Here is a 22,211-nt window from a genome sequence, read left to right as displayed (position 1 = left end):
GGAGAAAATGAGATGGGGTTTAAGCAAGTTTACTGTAAGTTAGGTACTTGATGCTCGCTGAAGGATTTATTTTCACACTGTAAGACTTCGAATCTGTAGTGTTGAAATATTGCTTCCATGTGTACTTGAAGAGCTGTGGCTTTAATACCAGAAGGTAAGATTAGGTTGATGAGTTCTTCAATTGGCACAGACTCAATAAATTGTGCTGACAGTAACTTCTGCTGTTAGCAGACTGATAGAACATAAAACATGGAACAGTACAGCACACAATAGGCGCTTCGGCCAACGATGTCTGCCGACCATGATAACCATATAACCATATAACAATCACAGCACGGAAACAGGCCATCTCAGCCCTCCTAGTCCGTGCCGAATTGATGACAATTTAAACTAATTCTTCAGTTAGCAGGACCAAGGAATTGATTGGGGACTTAAGGAAGGGGAAATTAGGTGAACACACACCAGTCCTCATTGAGGGGTATCAGCGGAAAGGGTGAACAGCATCAAGTTCCTGGGCATCAACATCACACAGGGTCTAACCTGGGTGCAACATATTGATGCAATTACGAAGAAAACATGCCAGAAGCTACATGTCATTAGGAGTTTGAGGAGATTTGATATGTCTCCAAATTCTCTAGCAAATTTCTACAGAGGAACCATGGAGTGCATTCTGACTGGTTATATCACTGCCTGGTATGGAGGTTCCAGTGCACAAAGTGGCTGCACATGGTCATGGACTCATCCAGCCATATCATTGAGGATATTTTCAGAAGGTGGTGCCTCAGGAAGGCCGAATCCATTATTAATGACCTTCACCATCCAGAACATACCTCAGCATGGAACAGGTGCAGGAACCTAAAGATGCACACTTACAGTTTTAGGAAAAGCTTCTTTCCCACCACCATCAGATTTTGGAATGGTCCATGAACTTTTCACTGTTCTTTGTTTTCACTATTTATTTTATATTGTATTGTAACTTACAGGTTGTTATATCTTGCATGGTACTGTAGCCACAAAAACAAGTTTTGCCACATATGTCAGTGATAACAAACCTATTTCTGAATTTGTCTCTACTCTATATATCTCTTCACTCCCTGATCGTTCATTTGCCTGTGTCAAATGCCTCTTGAAAATTGCTATCGTATCTGCTTCCTCCACATCCCTGGGCAGGCACCATGTTGCAGAAGCCTTTTACCCTTTGTGAAAAAGAAAAACATCCTATAAATCTCCTTTAAACTTGCCTATCCTCTCCTTAAGTTATGACTTATAGAATTTTACATTTCCACCCTGGGGAGAGAACACACCATGTAGCCTACCTCTACCTCTCATACTTCTGTAAGCTTCTATCGGGCCATCCCTCACCTCCAAAACCCCAGAGATAACAATGCAGCCTTGTCCAAACCTGGATCTCTTTACAACTAATTGTCTTGAATCTAGGCAACATCCTGGTGAGCCTCTCTTGCACTCTCTCAACTGTTGGGCAGTGAACTCCAGTCCATTACGACTTGCTGTTGTGATAAAAGAATTCTCCCTCTGTAATTCTTCTCCAAAATAAAGAATCTTTTAAATGTCCACAATGTACCTGCCACTACCACCACCCCTAGCAATGCCTTCCATCACCCTCCATTTTCTCTGTAAAGATCCACCTTTGACATGGCCCCTATATTTTAATTCCCATCACCTGAAATTCATGCCTCTCCTGTTAACCACTTCCACCCTGGAATAAACGTGCTGGCTGTCCATTCTATCAATGTCTCTTATTATTTTGTACATTTCAATCAAGTTGTTTCTCATCCTCCTTTGTTTCAAAGAGTAAAATCCGAGCTCAATCAGTCTTTCCGCATGAGATGTAGTCTCTAATCCAGGCAGCATCCTGGTGAATCTCTCTCTAAAGCTTACATATCAGTCCTGTAAATGAGGCAAGCACAATACACCCAAGTTTGGTCTAACCAGAATTTTGGAAAGCTGCAAAATTACCTTCTGGCTTTTGAACTCAATCAGACTGCTAAGATTTCTGCCACTAACCCTGTACTCTGTCTTCAGATTTGATCTTCTAAAGTTTATCACTTCACTCCACCTCCACCTCCACCAGGAACTCCACCTGCCATTTCTTAGCCAAGCTCTGCATCCTATCAATGACCCACTGTAACCTACAACAACCTTCTACACTATCCACAACACCACCATCCCTCATGTCAGCGGTGAACTTGCTAACCCACCTTTCCACTTTCCTCATCATTTATAAAAATCACAAAGAGCAGAGGTCCCGGTACAGATCTCTGCTGAACACCACTGGTAACCACTCTCCAGTTGGATACACTCCATCAATTTCTTTCCATTGTCCTCTGTGTGTAAGCCAATTTCAAATCCATGTAACCAAGTTTTCCTCGATCCCATGTCTCCTGACCTTCTGAACAAACCGACCAAGGAGGACCTTGTCAAATGCCTTACTAAAATCCATGTACACCACATCCACTGGTCTACCTTCATCCATTTCAATCTGTCTCATGAAGCACAACCTGGTTCTCACAAAGCCATGCTGACTTACCCTAGTAAGATTGTGCTTCTCCAAGTACTTGTAAATCATGTCTCTAAGAATCCTTTCCAATACATTGCCCACCACTGGTATAGCACTCAATGGTTTATCATTCCCAGGGTTATCCCAATTACTGTTTCCACCCTCCAATATTATGGCACTAGTATTGTGACTAGTGAGGATGTAAAGATCAGTATCAAAGACACAGCAATCTCTTCCATCACTTCCCAATGTAACCTTGGGTGTATCCTGCCTGACCCTGGGGTCTTATCTGTCCTAATGCTTTAAAAAATGTTCCAGCACATCCTTTTTCTTAACGTTAAGATGTTTCAGCATATTTAGTGAATATTCAGAGGTAAAATATTTTTTGGTGTGAATTGAAAGATCAATTCACAGAAACACGGATTGAGCTCCACTGACAACACCAAAGCTTAAGTAGTTATATAGCAACTGGGTTGGCAAGTAAAAGCAAAATTCATTTCCTATCCATTGTCCTTATTATTTTATTGGTTTTCAAGCAGTAACATTTTCTGAGAGTGGAACAGTTATTTGAATAATAACAGAGATAGATTCCCATTGTGTTTAAGTCATTGTGAATGGTACTTAAAGAAATGAATTCCAAGTTAAAAATATATTAAATGTTACTTTTCTGTTTGCCAAATTCATACTTCTTGAAAATCTTCAAAATCTGAAAATACATTGCACAACAGAAAGAAATCATTTGTCTCTAGACCTCAGGACTCAATTTTATTTAATATCTTCATGATCCCCTTGAGTCTATTTTTAATAAGAACAATAAATCTACTTCAGTGAAACACTTGAGATCCAATTGGATTGCTGGTTACTTCTGTTTGCATCAGCCATGCTAAATTTCATGAATGCAGATTCACTTGTTGAATTTATACATATTAATACTTGGGTATCAGATGAAAGTCTGTTGAGGTTGCAACTTTTAATTATCACTTATAATTTAAAAAGTTTTGTGCTTGATAGATCCTAATTCACTTTTTTTTTGAAGTTGTGATGACCTCTAATGGGACGTGGTCTTGTTACTAATTTATCTATGAAGCCCAGGCCAGTTTTAGTTAATTTGGAAGTTTGCTAGTCAGGTTTATATTGTTGTTACAGAATTCATAGTGCATATTGTATGTAGAAAATTGAGTGGCTTGGTAGCATACCGGTTAGTGCAAACGCTTTACAGTGCTGGTGATGACCACTTGTGGTTCAATTCCTGCTGCTGTGTGTAAGGAGTTTGTATGTTGTTCTTGTGACCGTGTGAGTTTCCTTCAGGTCTTCTGGCTTCCTTGCACATTTCAAAGAAAGGCAGTAACAGTTAGTGAGTTGTGGGTGTGCTATGTTGGTGCTAGAAGTTTGGTGAGTCTTGGACTGTGCAATGCCTTTCACTGTATGATTCGACAGTTTGATGTATATGTGACAACTAAATCTCATCCTAATCATATTATTAATCTTATTGTTACGTTTATTCTGTGTGGAGCTAGATATCAGTTATAACCAAAACTGCATGCACACTAATTTACAGACTTCAGTTCATCTGTATACTTAGAGTGATCTCCTGCATCCTTTATTCTAACACAAGCACTTTTGTCATAAACATGGTACTTGCCCATAACTGAGATTGTATTTCACATATAAATATTCCTTTGATCTGGTTCCAGGATAACATTACTTGGTATTATTACAGTTGCATCGAACAGGAATGCATTATCTATTCAAGTGTTGGATTTGAGACTAATATAGAATTGTTTTAAGGAGGTGCATAAGGAAAGGATCTGTAATTATTATTTGAAGAATGTCTTTGCAAACATTCGCCTGCCAATCATCATGGCAGTTGTTAGCAAGTTTCTTGGCAACAGGCGTGATCTCAAACAGTAAAGAAATGGATGATTTCAGCCTCCAGGTCTGTCACGAAAAGCATTTTCAGTGAATAGGAACAACCACAACAGATGATGACATGGATAGGTTTTATTAAGTCACATGAATGTAATACAGGGACCTGATCTGACCAAAGATATTTAATAAAAAATGTTTGTATAAAAGCAGCTTTTGAAGCGTCTTTAAGATTCAATTTGATAAATCTTGTAAGGGGATGCTCAAGAAAGTTCTTGGTGGATGCTTGCACTTATGTACGTACACAGAAAAGTTTTAACTCCATAGTATTGTTACATCACAATTCTCAATTTAAAAGGATTTATGCCAAGGCATCTTCTACTCCTTTGAACAAGAATGGAAACAACTCATCTTCCAACACAAGGGGATTCTCTGAAGAGGAAGGACTTTCTAAAACCATTTTGCTTGTCCAGTACTTAATTCTATTGTTAAGAATAGTGGGTGACCACAGATAGGAATAGACTTGGTGAAATAGGCGATGATAAAGCATTCCTACTTTTTCAATTTTTGGCACAAGGGAGCCCCAGATTGGAAGCACATGGACATTAAATAAGACAGGAAACATCAGGATTAATCTAAAAAGATGATGGGATCCTTCATGCAGCATGTAAATTTCTTATAGTCTTTGTTATAATCTGTAATTGTGATAGTCACTATTTAGTCAATTAAAACTGAATATTCCCAATATAAAAAAATTCAGCTGCTGCCTAGATGTAAATTTACAACAAATTATTCACAAGCAATGCTGTGTTTAAAGTCATGTACTAATCCAGGGAGGCATAAATGAAGACCTAGATGCTTGGTTTTGCTGAAAAGATGATAGTACACTCATAACTTCATCTGATCTGTTAACATAATCTATTGCTCATATTGCATACCAGAGTGACAATAGTAATTAGGACCCAGCCAATTCGAAGTATTGAATTTCAGAAAGCAATGACATGGAAATTCAACCCAAACTGTAAAGAAGCAAGCTCTGATGGAAAAATGCCCTTTTCATTAATGCTCCATTTAATTATCCAGCTGGGGAGAGGTAAGCAAAAGTTGACAGACATGAATGATTACAAAGACAGAAGGGTGCCCAGGATTAAAATAATTCAGATAATTTTTGCCTTTAAGATTAGAAGCTCTAATGCTCAAAAATCTGATTAAAAAGTACAGCAATAAGATTTCAGTTTGAAGTGAAGATGAACGGTGCAATAGCTTCTGTTTTCTCATCGGTTTCATTTCGCCGTGACGTCAACAACTTTTGTTAATTGCTGCAGATTAATTTCAGCAAAATTTTATTTGTTGAAAATCTGAATTAGTCATGGCTTGCACAGAGATAAAACCGTCATGGTAATAAACTTCTGATTTTTTTCAAAGGAATTGCATTTTTACTGAAAAATACAAAAAAAGTATTTTCAGGATAATAGAGGGCTTTGTTTGTGGAGCTAGAGCCACTATTCAATAAAGCTTTGTGGTTGTCAAAGTTAGTAGAAGGCAATTTAGGTTAACAAAGAGACCTTTTATCTCAAAGAAATCACTTGTTTCACACAATCCAATATATTTTATTGTTGAACTTTCTTTCACTAGTGCTGTGAATTATACAGCAAGTTTTGAGATAGGTCCCAACAGTGAAAACCTGCATTGCTGAATTATGCATAAAATATTTGATTTAAACTATTGTTTACTTAAATTGGAGTAGTTTTTCAGTGGTGTCATTGTAGCTTTTGTCTGAAATAACAACAAATTTCAAAATATTACATGTATTTTCTGTCACAAAGCTGTAGATAAAAAATAGATTACACATTGGTGTATCAAATCAGTGCTTCACCAACACACTGTCCAGAGAAAGTTGGAATGTCTCTTTGATCTTCATATTTGGTCATTGGCCATCACAGTTTGACATGCACCAGCCAGAATTTAGAAGACAGGTTTGAGGTGAAAAACATAAAGAGAAAAATAATGAAAGAAAATCATCATTTAAGGATAACAAAGAAAGAAGGAATGGAGGTAGTGTCAGCAAAATTACCTATCTACTCGCCAGGCTTAAGCAAGTGAACGGTGTTCATATGCATTTATTCAGAGAGTAATTAAGCCAAATAGACAATTTTTCTTGAGTATGATCAACAGTGGTCAGTTGACCCCAATTAGGAGGACACTAGGGATGTTCTTTCAAATGCACTGATCGAAACTGCTATATTCCCTTTTAATAGCTCAAAAATAGTGCTATGGGTTGTACTGATGCCATTTATGAATACTGAGAGCTTTTACAGCATATTATGAAGGTTAGTATTGTGGAGTATCCCTATATAATGCAGTTCTGTGACACCCTCACTGAGGTGTATTTAATTGATCTATCTATCACAAGTTAAGAAGGCTGCCAGCATTTAGCCCTGCCTGTGCATTCTCCATAGCCACCTCTCAAAGGGACCTCCTTTCTAACTACAAGCGAGTGTGCTGTGTTAATCAATGGATTTTCCATAGATATCAGCCAGGTAGAGCAGCGTTCCCAATTTGCAACAGAGACCTTGACAGGTTGGAGAAGAGATGATTGTAGGAAGCCACTGTGTATCTGGCTGGAGGCGCTCAACAAGGACTTAACAGGAATGGATTTTAATGGCAGCTGAAGGAAATGTAGACGAAGTCTTCTCTAAGTATGAGGCTTGGCTGACCTCCCTAATGCAGCAGCGTTGCAGAAAATTCAGGAGTGGGTGGAGATGAACGATCCTGAGAAAGGAATCAGAGACTCACAATGAACTTATCTCTGTGGACAAAACAGTTAAGGCAAAGGAGAAGATGTATTTGATGTTACAGTGGGTCAAAAACCTCTGAGAATAGAAAATGGAGTGTGACTCATCATCCTTTAAATCACACAATGTCAGGAAAAATGTGGTTAGTATAAGCTAGTTGTGCTATGAGTAAACAAGGACTGCCATTAATCAAACAATGAGGTTGGAGATCACACTGTGTAAAGAGCAAAATTTGTCTCCACTGTTGACACTACTTGCGAGGCTGGTGGGGGGATTCAGGGCTTTAGGGACAGTTTTTTATTCAGTAGGAAGGAGCTGGAAAAAATTCCGCTCTAATGTTAGGTGCTGAGTTTTCTATTAGGCTAATCCCCTTGGTTGTATGGCTAAGATATAAACAGCCTGTAATGTTTCCACATATACTGTTGACATATAATGTAAATGCTCTACACTTCTCACCAATTGGAGGGTTAATGGTGCTCATTGAACCCTATGCCAGGAATAAATCAATGGCTTCAAAAGAGGCAGAGAGGAGAACACTGAAAAATTACTTCCTCTTCCTGAGTACTGTTAAAGAATTATTCTCCAGAATTGTGAAGACAATTGGATTCTTACACATATATTTTGAATTAATGTATGATGTACAGATTTAGAGAGTACATTTGGTCATCTAAAAGTTTTAACTCACTTGTTAAAATTCCTGCAACAAGAAGTTCAGCATTTTGTTTGAAGCAGTGCTGCACCTATGCTAGTAGGTCTATATCAGCAATATTATTAGTACTGCCATGTTGTCTGAAAATATAATTTTAAGTTGAATGTAAAATGTCATTGAGATGATGCAGTTGAATTCTTTGTAACATTTAATTTCTAAAGATGATTTTGATTTGTTGGGTTGTACACTTCAGCGAATATCATTTGAATCTAGTCTGATTTATTTTCTTTGTTGTATTTGTTGCAAATCAACCGTCACAGAGAATGCGTTTGAAGAAACAGGTCTGGTGTAGTTTTCAGCTCTAGTCTTGTTTTGTCTCATTTTGACAGAAATCCTCAGACACATCCATGGTCGCTGTCAGCATTTTAAAATGAGAGTCAACACTTCAAACCATGAAAATATTTTAGTACTTCACTGGGAAAATCGGTGTTTTCTATAGGATTAGATATATTCCATTAGATTCTGTTAATCATTTACCTTTAATAGTGGACTGACAGCTATCAACACTAATTGGAAAGTGGAATTTCCACAATTGGAAAGTGGAAATGATTGCACATATTATTTTCAGTCATTACAAATTTTTTGCTGCCATAACAAAAAAAAACAGTCCCTTGCAAATATTTGTTGCTGTGGTAGCAATAGAGCTGTTAGTGCTTGCCACAACTTACTTGTAAAATTAATAGACCTCTTTGCCATTGATGATAACTGCATAATGTCAACAAACCCACGAATCCCCAGTATGTTCTCGTGTTGTAAGCCAACAATGGAGCATTTTGAATAGATACCAATTATTAATGTTGTGTCCAGTTTCAGAAAAATGTTGGAGTAATAAGAGCATTACCAAGCTGAAAAAAAAGCTCTCAATTGCAGAAGCCACCCAACAAAACAATGAATTGGTCTGCTTGGTTTGATTCTTACAGAACGGTCCGCTAAATAAGATAGGTTTGCAAAGAAGCAAAACAAGGGGCTAAAGGGAATGGCCCCTGAATAACTCAGAGACAGTGCAAAACACAACAGCCCAGATCCATTTGTCTGATGCTTATAAATGATATCAACTGATTCACATCAATAGGAAGCCCAGTTGCAAGAGGACAAACAGGAAGTGAGTTATTGAGCGGCAAGTGATAGTAGTTGTTTATTGAACAGAATCTTAAATTGGGATGCATGTAAGAATATTGGAGATATCACACTTTTATTTTCTGTTGTGGAATGGGAAGCTATGTTGAGAGAGATGGAGCAGGAGGGATGTCTTGCCACAAGTTCCATGAAACCTTCTAGAGATGCTGAGATATCAGAGGGAAGAGATCATAGTGTGCAATCAACAGGGATGCCCTGCATACAGTGATGCAGAGAGATCAGTAATTTTGCAAACAAGGAGGGTCAAGGATGGTGAACATTCTTCAAATGTTGTATCCCGTTACCTCCTTCCTCTTTGACAGACCATTGGGTCAAGGATCACTTTGGCTCTTTTAGCTGTCAAGTGATTGAAGTGTTTGCTGTGGGATCTATGGACTCTGCCACAGGTGGGGTAAGTGGGGCTTGTCTGGGAGGGTAGGTGAGGAGTTTAGTGCAATGTGTAGTGCCTCCGCTGTTTGCACAAGGCCTCCAAGTGAAACTTGTGGGGTTCAATGCCTTCCCAGGTGCTTTTCTTTATTTTAAGTAATCACATGACAAGAATTCAGTTTTTAGTCTCTGAGATCATGACTTTGAGAACATCCTCCTCAGTTGTTTTTTGGAATTCTGTTCCAATTTGGAGCCTGTAGTTGATGGCTTGTTTCTAAAATGTTGTATCAAGTGCATGGATGATGTGACTCACTCACTAATGCTGCTTAAGCAGACCAGAGCTTATTGTGTTAAGTATGAATCGAGGATTGTTGAGGCTTACTGACCATGCTCTGTATCTATCAGGACTTGAAATGAGTATTCATATGCTTCAGCATGTGCTCAGACATTTAGCACTGTGACAAGATTTATATCCACACTTTACATCTTCTATACACTGCCAGCTTTCAGCCATCACTGATTGCATGATATTCAGGCAATCCGAATCGTTCAAAATCACTGCATGACAATCGCTGATATGCTGACGTGTTACTTTGCAAGAAGTGCTGCCACACAACTGGAGGCTCTGGCTGATAAAAGGTAATGGTTACGGCCGCATCATTCCAAACAGTGTAAAAGACATCAGGGTCAGAAGTCAGTTTGCCACCAGGTAGCCCTTGTTACTCAGTGGGCGTTAATGCATGTACGTGATGTACTGTCTGTAGTTAAACGTTAGCTAGGTATTGAAAGAGTACAATTTTTCTGGGTGAGTTTCATCTCTAAATTGCCATAGAGCAATGCTACCCCAAACCATAAAGAACCTGCAATCCTTAAAACCCCATACGCTGTGTTCACCTGCTGTAGTCATCAGCTGAATGATGTTGCAAACATCTCCCGCTCCAGGAGCATGATACATAAATTTGCATGTCATTAGCAGTAACTTCCGGTTCTCATTACTCCATGAAATAGGAGTTGTGGCTATTGTAAGTGGCAGATATTAGTGAAGACCTCCTTTTTAATACATGGATTAACCACACATACTTACTTGCTAAGATTCTTGGAGAATGATTCCCCTTAAAAGAGCTGGGTAAGCATGACTTCCCACTCAGAGTCCTTCTCCTCTCTTCCTCCCAACCAGCAACTGCCCTGCAAGTTAAGTTTCTGCTGAGGAAAGTGATGGACACAAAAGAATAAAGGAAATGGGAGAAAGACTAGACTATCTGACCCCTGAGCATACCGAATAATTCAGTATGATAGCTTCTGACCTACCCGGGGCCTCAGCATCTCTTCTTCACCAGATTCCCATAGCTTCAATGACCTGATCTTTCAAAAGTGTATCTGCATTTGCCTTACACACCTCTAGTGATCTAGCTTCCATAGCCCCGTGGGACAAAGAATTCCAGAGATTTACTACCCTTTTGAGAAGAAATTTTTACTCTACATCTTTGTAAACAAGCACCCCCTTGTAAGTATGTTCCTTGTTGAAGGACAACCTAGCAGTGAAAGTACTGCTGTACCATGTCAAACTTCTCGGAAGAATGAAAACCATTCATCATTCATCATTTTTCTAAACTCTACTGAGTACAGACCCAAGCTGTTTTGCCTCTCTTCAGTGGTTTAATTGTTCCATTTAATATCAGAGACTGCATGCAGTATACATGCAGTCTTACTCTTTGTCGACGTCCATGAAGCAGAAGAAAACTCCAAAGAATGAATGACAGGAAAGTTTTAGAACCCCGAAACCCCCCACCCCTCTCCCACAGGCAAGCAGCAGCGAAGCATCAACCCTACGCCTTTCCCTGAACCCCACCTGTACTAGCAGGAAGCATCAGCGCCCATCACCCACCAAGCAAGCTCCCAGGAGCCCAAAAAAACTACAGTCCATAACCCAGCACTTCAACATGCCACAGGCTCAATCTGTCACTAACAAGGGATCACTCATTCCTCAGCAAGAGGGAGACCAACCTCTTGATAGGCCAACCATCTTATCCCTGGTAAGTCTCCTTTGGACTGCTTCCATTGCTGCTATAATATCCTTTTAGGGTACGGGGCCAAAACTGTGGCGCAGTACTCTGAGTGTATCATCACTGACATCCATTACAATTGCTAAAAACCCTCTGTATTCGTAATCTCCATGTCCTTTGGAATGAAACCAAAATGCAGTTTGCCTTCTTATTGACTTATTGGTCTTGCTTGCTAGCTTGTTGTGATTTTCATAGTAAAACACACACAAAATGCTGGAGGAACTCAACAGGTCAGGCAGCATCTATGGAATTGAATAAAGAGTTGACTTTTCAGGCTGTGACCCTTCTTCAGAACTGGAAAGGAAAGAGGAAAATGGTAGAATAAAAAGGTGAGGGGAGGGGAAGGATAGTTAGATGGTGAAAGATGAGGCCAGGTGGGTTTGAAAGTTAAAGGGCTGGAGAAGGAGGAATCTGATAGGAGAGGAAAGTTGGACCATGGGAGAAAAGGAAGAATTGGCACCAGGGCGAAGAGATAGACAGGCGAGAGGGGATTCAATGCCGTGAACTCTGAATTTATGCACCTCTTATGCAAAACTCTCCAAATGTCTTTTGGAAATTTGATTACACTACTTCTACTTGTTTCCACCTCTCGCCTTTCTGTGAGACTATCTCCCATCTTCGAAGAATTTAAGCTTTCTTATATGTTTTGTCCTTTCCTCTTTACTTAATGAGTCCATCATTATGTCCACATTAGATACTCAATTAGCTGTCCTATAATTACCCACCTGTTGTCTTCCTCTCTTCTTGAACAATAGAATCACATTTGCTGTTTTCCAATCTTCTCGTACCCTCCTCAAACTTGGTGAATTTTGAAAAATTGCAGCAAATTGGACCACTCTCTCTGCAGCCACTTCGTTTGAGGCTCTTGATTACAGGCCAACAGCTGCTGACAACTGGGTTGCATTTAATCCTCTGAGCTTTTCTAATATTATGTCCTTTATAAGTTCTTCCATGTTATCTAAAATTAACCCAGCTGCTACCTTTAGGCTATTATGGTGTCATGCACAATAAACAATTATGCCAAAGATTTATTTAATGATACTACCTTCTGGCATTCAAGTGCATGTTTTGCTTTATAAAGTTTGGAGTAGATTTTTATTTGGAGCATTGATGACCAATTAGGTAATCCTGGCATAAATTCTCAAAGCATCTGTCCAATCTAATTTTTTTCTTGATGTTTATTTGCAACAGATGAGTTAATGTTCTGCTGCCTCAATACAATGATGGGGTGGTATAATAGGTGAATATTTTGAGAAGAAGCCATCTCATACATTCCTCTCTTAATTTAGTCTATGAATTACCCAACCTAACCATACTGTCAGTGATCTGTGTACTTCCTCCACTGGTTAAACAGATGGGCCCAATTTACTGTCACCCCAACTGTCAAAACTGGTGAGGAATTCTTCAGCTGAATGTTCAAAGTCCTATTAAAATCACTTGCAACTTCAATGACAAATGCACTGGTTATTGTTTCAGTGCTTTGCTGTCATTGACTACATGTTTTTATGTTACCTTGGTCTCCTTTCCTCTCAAGTCTGTCATTGCTAAATTTGACAGACATTGTGGTTTGTTAAGAATAATGAACAGAAGGAATTGGCTGACTGCAGTGATTTTAGCACTGAGAAGGTACAAGTCCCTCAGTTCTCACACCACCAGGTTCAAGAGCAGTTACTACCCCTCAAGCATTAAGTACTTGAACAAAAGGGGTTAATAGCACTCAATTTCACTTGCCCCACCATTGGAAAGTTCCCACAACCAATGAATTCACTTTCAAGGATGCATCATCTCGTGTTCTTGTTTTTTATTGCTATTTATTTATGTTTGCATTTGCACATTTTGTTGTCTTCCGAACTCTGGTTGATCTTTCATTGATCCTGTTATTGGTACTATTCTGCAGATTTGTTGAGTATGCCCAAAAATGAACTTCGGGGTTGTATATGGTAACATATATTTACTTTAATAATAAAATTTACTTTGAACTTTATAAGGTTCAAATGTTCCTCCTCAGGTTCACGTGCCCCAATATTTATGTGGTCCAAAGTACTATGGATTGCAATGTAACAGAGTTCCTAACACAAAGTTCAGAATTCATTTTGTTACTTACTTCAGTCTTTTTAACTTGGGAAGAACCATAGGAAGATTTGTAACATATCTAAGTCAGGAAGTTTATGAAGATTACATAACTTGGAATAAAGCTGTTCTTTCCAATATCGGAGTGATATTAGAATCAGGTCCATTATCACTGTTGTGTCATGAAATTTGTTTTACAGGAGTAGGCCAGTGCAAGACATATAAAACTATTATGTTACAAAAACAAATAACTAGTGTTAAGGACAAATTAAAAGTTAGCGTTGATGGGTTCATGACCCTTTCAGAAATCTGACGAGGAGGGGAAGAAGCTGTTCTTAAAATGTTAGGTGTTCAGACTCCTGTACCTCCTCACTGATGGTAGTGTTGCAAGTATTACCACTTACAATAATGATCAATGAGGCACAGAGAGATCTGTATTTTTCAACAATTACCTTTATTGCTTAAACTAATGAGTACGTGAATTCATACACTAAATACCTTATGTGCACACCCGCTAAGTATCCTGAATAGTCAAAGAATAGCAAAGATGTTGCCCTGACAAAGTAGTCTACGCTGGCCAGGCCACGTGTTCCACACAGGGTCACTCGCGCTTGTATTGGTGATAGTCATACTTCGAAGTTACTGCTGCCAGCACAAACGAAGCATCCACTATTATATCCATTTCATATCAATTCAAATATTGCATCCCAGTGTCATTGGCCACAGGTCATGTGTTTGATCTTTGACACCTTGCTATTGGCTTTGCTCCATTTATTGCCCTCTTCACACCAAGTGATAGTCAATAATTTATAGCTCTTTGTTCTTAATCAGCAACCAGCTCAAATCACTCCAGGCCCAATATTCACAAACCTGCATGCTACATTCAACCAGAGAACAAATGATCCCCAGTCCAGTAGTTTACCCAAAGTATCATTGTGTCTTTAAAACGTTGATCAAGCCAAGCATGTCAAGCTCACCACGTGGAGAACAGAGTCATTTCACAAAATGGCAGCCTCCATCCCCAAACACGCAGCAGGAATGAAGACAATTGGTCTGTTTGCTTCCACTGTCCTTGATTCATTTGAATTCACTGATTTGTAGACTGCCGCTCTTTCTGGCCAACAGTTGTAAAATAATTAATTGGGAGACCACCTCCTGAAGATGCCATTGATGGTGAGTAGGGTTTTGCCTGGAATGGAGGTGGTCTTTTGTGATCCTGTGCATTGGAGGCTCCATACAACACTGAGGTACTGCCCTCCATTGTACAGTTGTGGAAATTTGTAAGCCTATGGTGACATACCAAATCTTCTCAAGGACATCATGAACGAGAGCCACTGACATGACTTTTGTAGTGATTGTAACAATGTGTTGGGACCAGGATAAATCCTCTGAGATGTTATCAGTCAGGAACCTGAAACTGCCCACACTTGCCAAAGCTGATCCCTCAATGAGGGCATTTATTGGATTGGAAAAGCACATTCTGAATCTTTGGTTGTGAAAGCTTATTTCTATCTAAAGTCCTATATCTATATGAATTCCTGATCTGTTATGTAAATTTCTAGTTCATCTTTGCATCGTTCCCATCTCCCATCTCCTTACAGTGAAGATCACATGCAAAGACAGGTGGTAATACACACGTGCACACGCACAGCAGATTACAAATTCTGGCAGGTTTGTTTCTGAAGAAAACTGACCATGTCCTCTTAAAAAGAAACTGTGCCTGAAAATGAGTAATCAGAATATGAAAGGAATATTTTTTTCTTGATGCTTGTCCTGTTCCATATCCATAACCCTTCAGATTGTGCAGCATCGCACAATTCCACAGATCCCTTGTGGCTTTCAGGATTAGTCTTGGTCTTTAAGTCTTTGCAATGTGAAAGAGTGATGAAATAAGTGAGGGTACATAAAATTTGTATTTCAGACACTTGTTTGGAGCGTGATGTTGTTTAACATTTGTCTGCCAAGCAAGTGGGACCAGGACAAGCAATTACCTGATTCCTGAAGAATCAGTGTTTTATTCTTTTAAAAAATCAGTTAAATTGGATGACAAATTACCATATTTAACAAAGGTTGTAAGTGACAATACTACATCCAGCTGGGTCTTAATGTTCTGCAGCCTGGAAGTTTGAATCTCTCCAGAACTGAATTCCCTTTTGTCCCAGAAGTACATTGTGTCTCCGAAGTTTGATCTGTTTTGTGTAGATTTCTTAGATTTTTATGCTTTTGGAATGCTTATAAACACTTATAGCAGTACTAAAAGCACAACCAATGGTTGATCTAGAGTAGGGCTTCCCAGCCATGGAGTCTTTCCATTAATTGATTCCACGAACCCCTCGGCAAATGGTAAGGCTCCATGACACAAAAAAGGTTAGGAGTTTTTGATCTAGAGTGATGGTTGGAAAGACAATTGCATCAATCTGATTGGTTTTGATTCTCTTTTATTTTAAATTGCTAGCTGTAGGTAGCTAGTTATTTTCATTTTTAACTTCAGCTATCAGCAACTAGGAAGTATTATAAATTTATCATCTATTATCCCTCTGTCAGCACTTTGGGTGTCATAGTTTCATGTAAACTGAACATTATGTTGTGACCGCTGAAACTCAGTGAAGCCATTTACCAAAAGGATAGCATTTGCTTTAAAATTACTTAAACCTAGTTTCCAGTTGTGTCAGTAAGTATCATTACTTGTCAGTTTAACGTGGTAGGATAATGAAATCACTAGAAGGAAAGGGTATTGTCAAAAAAAGACATCTCTTTACCTGAGAGTTACATTAAAATCGAAGAGATTTCTCCCTTCATGGAACTCTTGCACAGCTGAATCTCAATTATATATAGTGAGTTACTGTTAAACTCAGCATTAGGCCACTTGTTCAATGCTGTTCTGAATGGACAAGTATTTTTGTCTTTCTTCAGTATTAAAGAAATGGAAGCTCTATAAAAAGATTGTGGCAAATTCCTCAATCTAATTGCTTCTTCAAAAACCCTGCATAACCAAGGAGAAAGAGTAGCAGAAAAACATTTTAAAAATTCTACTGTATACCCATCTGGACCTGCTGCTTTCCCAGAATTCATTGAGGAAATAACCCCTTTGATTTCTGCGTCCGTAATAGGAGTATCTAATATTGAAAGATCATCGGATGATAATTTTGGAAAATTCAATTTCCCAAGAAAATCACACATGGTATTACGATCCTGAGGGAATTCAGATTGATACAGGGAGGTATAAAAGTCTTGAAAGGACTTATTTATCTCATCATGGTTAACTGTCAAATCCCCATTCTGCTGACGAATCTTAGTGATTTGACATTTAACCAAAGCACTCTTCAACTGACTAGCTAACAGTTTACCTGATTTATCATTATGTATATAAAAATCAGATCTGGTTTTCATTAATTGATTTTCAATCGGAGATGTAAGTAATAAACTATGTTCCATTTGAAGTTCAACCCTTTGTTTGTAAAGCTCCTTACTAGGAGTGATCGAATATTTCTTGTCAATCTCTTTAATTTTATCAACCAATAAAAGAGTTTCCTTCTTAATGCGTTTTCTCAGACCAACAGAGTAAGAGATAATCTGTCCACATATATACGCTTTAAAAGTGTGCCAAAGTGTTCCGCAAGAAATATCATCCGTTGAATTAGTTGAAAAGAAGAAATCGATCTGTTCCTTCATAATTTTAATAAAGTCCGGATCTTGCAGTAAGGTAGAGTCAAATCGCCATTGTCTAACATTAGAAGCTGTATCCGTAAATTTAATAGAAAGTTTTAATGGAGCATGGTCAGAGATAGCTATAATATCATAATTACAACCAATTACCGATGGAATAAAACAAGAGTCAATAAAAAAATAATCAATTCTCGAATAAGAATAATAAACACGTGAGAAAAAAGAAAACTCTTTGTCGTTAGGATGCCGAAATCTCCAAATATCAAAAACTCCATTATCAGTCAAAAAGGAGTTAATACAAGTGGCCGACTTATTGGGTAAAGTCTGAATAGATATAGACTTATCCATCAAAGGATTTAAACAACAATTAAAGTCACCACCCATTATTAACTTATATTCATTTAGATTAGGTAAAGAAGTAAATAAGGACTTAAAAAAATCAGGACAATCCACATTTGGAGCGTAAACATTAACCATAGCAACCTTTTTATTACAAAGTAAACCCGTAATTAACGAAAATCTACCATTCGGATCCGAAAAGATATCGTGTTGAACAAATGCAATAGAGGAGTCAATAAAAATTGAAACTCCCTTTACTTTGGCATTCAAATTCGAATGATACTGTTGACCCCGCCAAGACCTAAAAAAGCGATATTTGTCCTCCTTCCTCACATGAGTTTCTTGTACATAAATGATATGAGCATTAAGTCTTTGGAATACTTTGAAAATCTTCTTTCGTTTAATCGTATGGTTTAAACCATTAGTATTCCAAGACACAAAATTAATGGTCTGAGCCATAATTCTAAAATCAACCCTTTGGTATAAACAGGGTTAACCAAATTAAAAACTCATGCACCCGGAAGAGGAACAAAAATAAAGAGCGGACCGGGAAGTGACGACATTGTAGACATATTTGAAGTTCAAAAACAGCCCAAATGAAAAAACTAAAACAAACTGGTAAAAGAAAAATGGAGTTAGAAAACAGACCACCCCCACCCACACAAGAAAAAGAAAAAAAAAGCCAAAATATGGCTAGAAAAAGCAAAAAATGATACTAATTCTACCCCTATATCAGTGGAACACCACTCCGTATATAAAGGATATATATAAAAAAAAACCACCCCCTTTAAAAACTATAATCACTATACTAAAACCACTCTTCTTAATATAATTAGTTGTAAAAAAAAGAATATAAATACTGAAGAAAGATAAAGACCCTACTGACTGTGCATCCTATAGACCAATATCTTTATTGAATGTAGATTCCAAGATCTTTTCCAAGTTACTGGCATCCAGGTTGGAGAAGGTATTACCTCAAATCATTTCGGAAGATCAAACCGGTTTTATTAAAAATCGCTATTCTTTTTTCAATGTTAGGAGATTACTGAATATTGTTTATACTCCTTCACATAGTACTTCAGAATGTGTTATTTCATTAGATGCGGAAAAAGCATTTGATAGAGTTGAATGGCCTTATTATTTAATGTGTTGGAGAAGTTTAATTTTAGTCCGACATTCATTTCCTGGATTAAACTGATTTATCACACTCCAGTAGCCTCGGTGTTTACTAATAATCAAAGATCTCCCTTTTTTCATTTATTTCGGAGCACTAGACAAGGTTGTCCTCTTAGCCCATTACTATTTAACATTGCTTTAGAACCTTTGGCAATTGCCATCAGAGAATCACAGGATATTTCGGGTATTAATCGTGGGACAGATATTCACAAGTTATCTTTGTATGCAGATGATTTATTATTATTCATTTCTAACCCTGAGAAATCTATTCCAGCAGTTCTATCATTGTTGGCTCAATTTAGTGAGATTTCTGGGTATAAGTTAAATCTTAATAAGACTGAATTGTTTCCTTTGAATAGACAGGTCCCAATTTATGGAAATTTACCTTTTAACAGTTAATGACTCGTTTATTTACTTAGGGATTAAGATCACAAAAAACCATAAAGAATTATTTAGGTTTAATTTTCTACCCTTAATTGATCAGATTAAAGGCTTGTTTACTAAGTGGTCACCATTATCTTTATCTCTGATAGGTAGGATTAATGCTATTAAGATGGTTATTTTACCTAAGTTTTTATATATTTTTCAAGCGGTACCAATTTTTATTCCGAAATCTTTTTTTACTAATGTTGATTCAAAAATTTCCTCATATATATGGCAGAATAAAAATCCCAGGTTAGGTAAAATATACTTACAGAAGACAAAGAAGGAAGGTGGGTTAGCATTACCTAATTTCAGATATTATTATTGGGCAGTTAATATTAGATATTTGTTATGTTGGTTGAAAGAATGGGATGGATCTTTTGGCCCTCATTGGGTGAGTTTGGACATTAAATCGGTACCAGGTTATGCTCTGGGTTCTATTTTAAGGACTTCTTTCCCTTTTGCTCTTTCTAAATTGCCAAAATGAATTGACAACCCAATAGTTAAACATACTTTACGTATATGGTTTCAATTTTGGGAATTTTTCGGGTTGACTCAATTCGTTTTAAATATTCCTATTGTATCTAATTGCTTTTTCCACCCTTCAATTATAGATCAAGCTTATTTGGCTTGGAAAACTAAGGGATTACTAAGATTTTCTGATTTATTTTTGGACAATTGATTTGTGTCTTTTGAGCAATTATCTAATAAATATAATTTGCCTAGATTTCATTTTTTTAGATATTTACAGATTAGGCACTTTTTAAGTACTGTACTTCTTACGTTTCCAAATATTGTGTCTTCAGATATTTTGGAGAGTTTGTTTGAATTAAACACATTTCAAAAAGGACTTATATCAAAACTTTATAATATAATTATGAAGATACGTTCAGAGCCCCTTTATAAGACAAAAAATGATTGGGAAATCAATTAATCTTATTATTCCTATTGAGAATTGGGATAGAATTCTTCAATTAGTTAATACATCATCTATATGTGCCAAACATTCATTAATACAGTTTAAGGTCGTACATAGGGCCCATATGTCCAAGGATAAATTAGCTCATTTTTACTCTTATATAAATCCTATTTGTGATAGATGTCAATTTGAAACTGCGTCTTTAATTCATATGTTTTGGTCATGTCCGCTTTTGAAAAAATATTGGAAAGATATTTTTGATATTATCTCTGCGGTATTGAACATCGATTTACAACCCCATCCTATCACCGCAATTTTTGGTTTACCAATGATGGACTCACTTCATTTATCTTCTTCTGCCTGTCGAATGATTGCATTTCTCACCCTGATGGCTAGAAGATCTATTTTGCTGAATTGCAAGGAAATTAATCCTCCCACTGTATTTCATTGGTTTTCTCAAACTATGTTATGTTTAAATTTAGAAAAAATTAGAAGTGGTGTATTTGATACTTATATTAAATTTGAAAAGATATGGAGACCATTTATTCAATCTTTTCATATGATGTAATATGACCCTGTTCCAAGCTTATTTGATTTTCTTTAATCTTATTTATGTTGAGAGGATCGGAGTTGATGACACTGATGATTATGTATTCTTGTGAGATATTATAAACAGCCCTTTTTTTTCTTTTTCTAGTTTTTCCTTCTTTTTTTGCTTTTTTTCTTCTTTATTAGCTATTAGATTAGTAGTTTAGTTATTTTTGCATAACATTTTTTTTCTTTTTTCTGTTTTTTTATATATTATATATTATGAAATACCTAGATTTACCTTGTTCATACATATACTGTATGGTTCATGTTTTGGGAAAACTCATTTATACTGTAATCATTGCTTATGTATTCTTTAATGTGCAATGGGAATTTGTATGTTTGTAATCCCTTTATCAATATATCAATTGTATTTTGTTCATATTATTAATAATAATAAAGATTGAAAAAAGAAAGTATTTTTGGAGTGCCCTTTAAATGCTGCTTCCATCCTTGGCCACACATTTACTATTCAGCAGGCATGGATGAAGTTCATTTATAATGTGAGAATGCATATTAATAAGTGTTTCTGCAGGGCCTTAAGGATTTCCCATGTCAGCATAAATCAAGTGGCTGGTGCCATAACAATAATATTCATGAATTCTTTCCCAGGATCACCAGTAAATAATTTTATCCGTCAGGAAATGAGGAAGCAGCATTATGTCTACAACAGTGGGGAAGCCCATATAATCACTGTCATGCAATTCGTCTGTTTGTAGATTGATTTTTGAATTAATTTGCCTTTTGTAAAGAAGTCTCCAGCAAAAACAGAAAAGAAATACGTAATTGCTTGCTCTACGATGGACGGCAGAAAGCTCACTGTACACAATCAGAGCACTCGATGAGAATCCCCACACCTAACATAAAAGTGTGTGTCTTTAATAATAGAAGAAGAAACAAACCCATTCATAAAGAGGAAAGGACTTAACCAACCCGTTTTTCTGATAATAATCTGTTTGAACATCCATGTAAGTCTTAGGACTCTCTGTTGACCTTATATGTTTTGATCTTTCTTGCAGAATATCCTTCACAGCTAATTATTGATGTTGAGAAGTCAGTCAGTGAAACCATGGATATAAAAGAACGGAAACCTTACCGATCTTTAACTAAAAATAGGCGTGAAAAAGAGCGGCGATACACCAGTTCTTCAGTGGAAAGCGAAGACATCAAAATGCCTCACAAGTCCTACAGCTCCAGTGAAACGCTGAAAGCCTACGACCAGGACCCAAGGCTGGCCTATAGCAGCCGTGTCAAAGAAGCAGTTCATCAGGAATCAGATGAATACTGCAGACCAGGTACTTTACATTTTGTTTTTATTTTTGTTTACTGCTAAGTGCAAACATAAAGAATGAAAGCAGCCAGTTAAGAGAAACAATAACATCACAAGAACAAAGACTGTAGAAAATGAGGTACATAGCCCAATATGTTTCTCAGTTAAAAGTAACACAGTAGCTACACCCCAATCAGAAAATCCCTTCATGCATCCATTATAGAAACAAGCATTTCAACTGCAGTCCCTGGTATAAAATAAATTGGGACTAAATTACAAAAGAGGTGAAGTAGTTTCAAGCAGGAC

The 22,211-nt window shown here is 37.3% G+C and overlaps 1 protein-coding gene across 1 annotated transcript in view; it reads left to right on the top strand.

Moving 5' to 3' along the window:
• Positions 1-22,211, top strand: part of tenm4 (teneurin transmembrane protein 4) — a 1,643,409-nt gene that overhangs the window by 1,117,751 nt on the left and 503,447 nt on the right. The window contains exon 6 of the mRNA XM_059964502.1: positions 21,655-21,930. Within this exon, the coding sequence (XP_059820485.1) occupies positions 21,705-21,930 (226 nt within the window). The 5' untranslated portion in view covers positions 21,655-21,704. The remainder of the gene's footprint in view (positions 1-21,654; positions 21,931-22,211) is intronic.

This window comes from Hypanus sabinus, chromosome 3 (genome assembly GCF_030144855.1).
Source record: "Hypanus sabinus isolate sHypSab1 chromosome 3, sHypSab1.hap1, whole genome shotgun sequence".
Taxonomy (NCBI): domain Eukaryota; kingdom Metazoa; phylum Chordata; class Chondrichthyes; order Myliobatiformes; family Dasyatidae; genus Hypanus; species Hypanus sabinus.
Note: the sequence above shows the minus strand (reverse complement) of the source record. Positions and strands in the feature narration are given on the sequence as shown.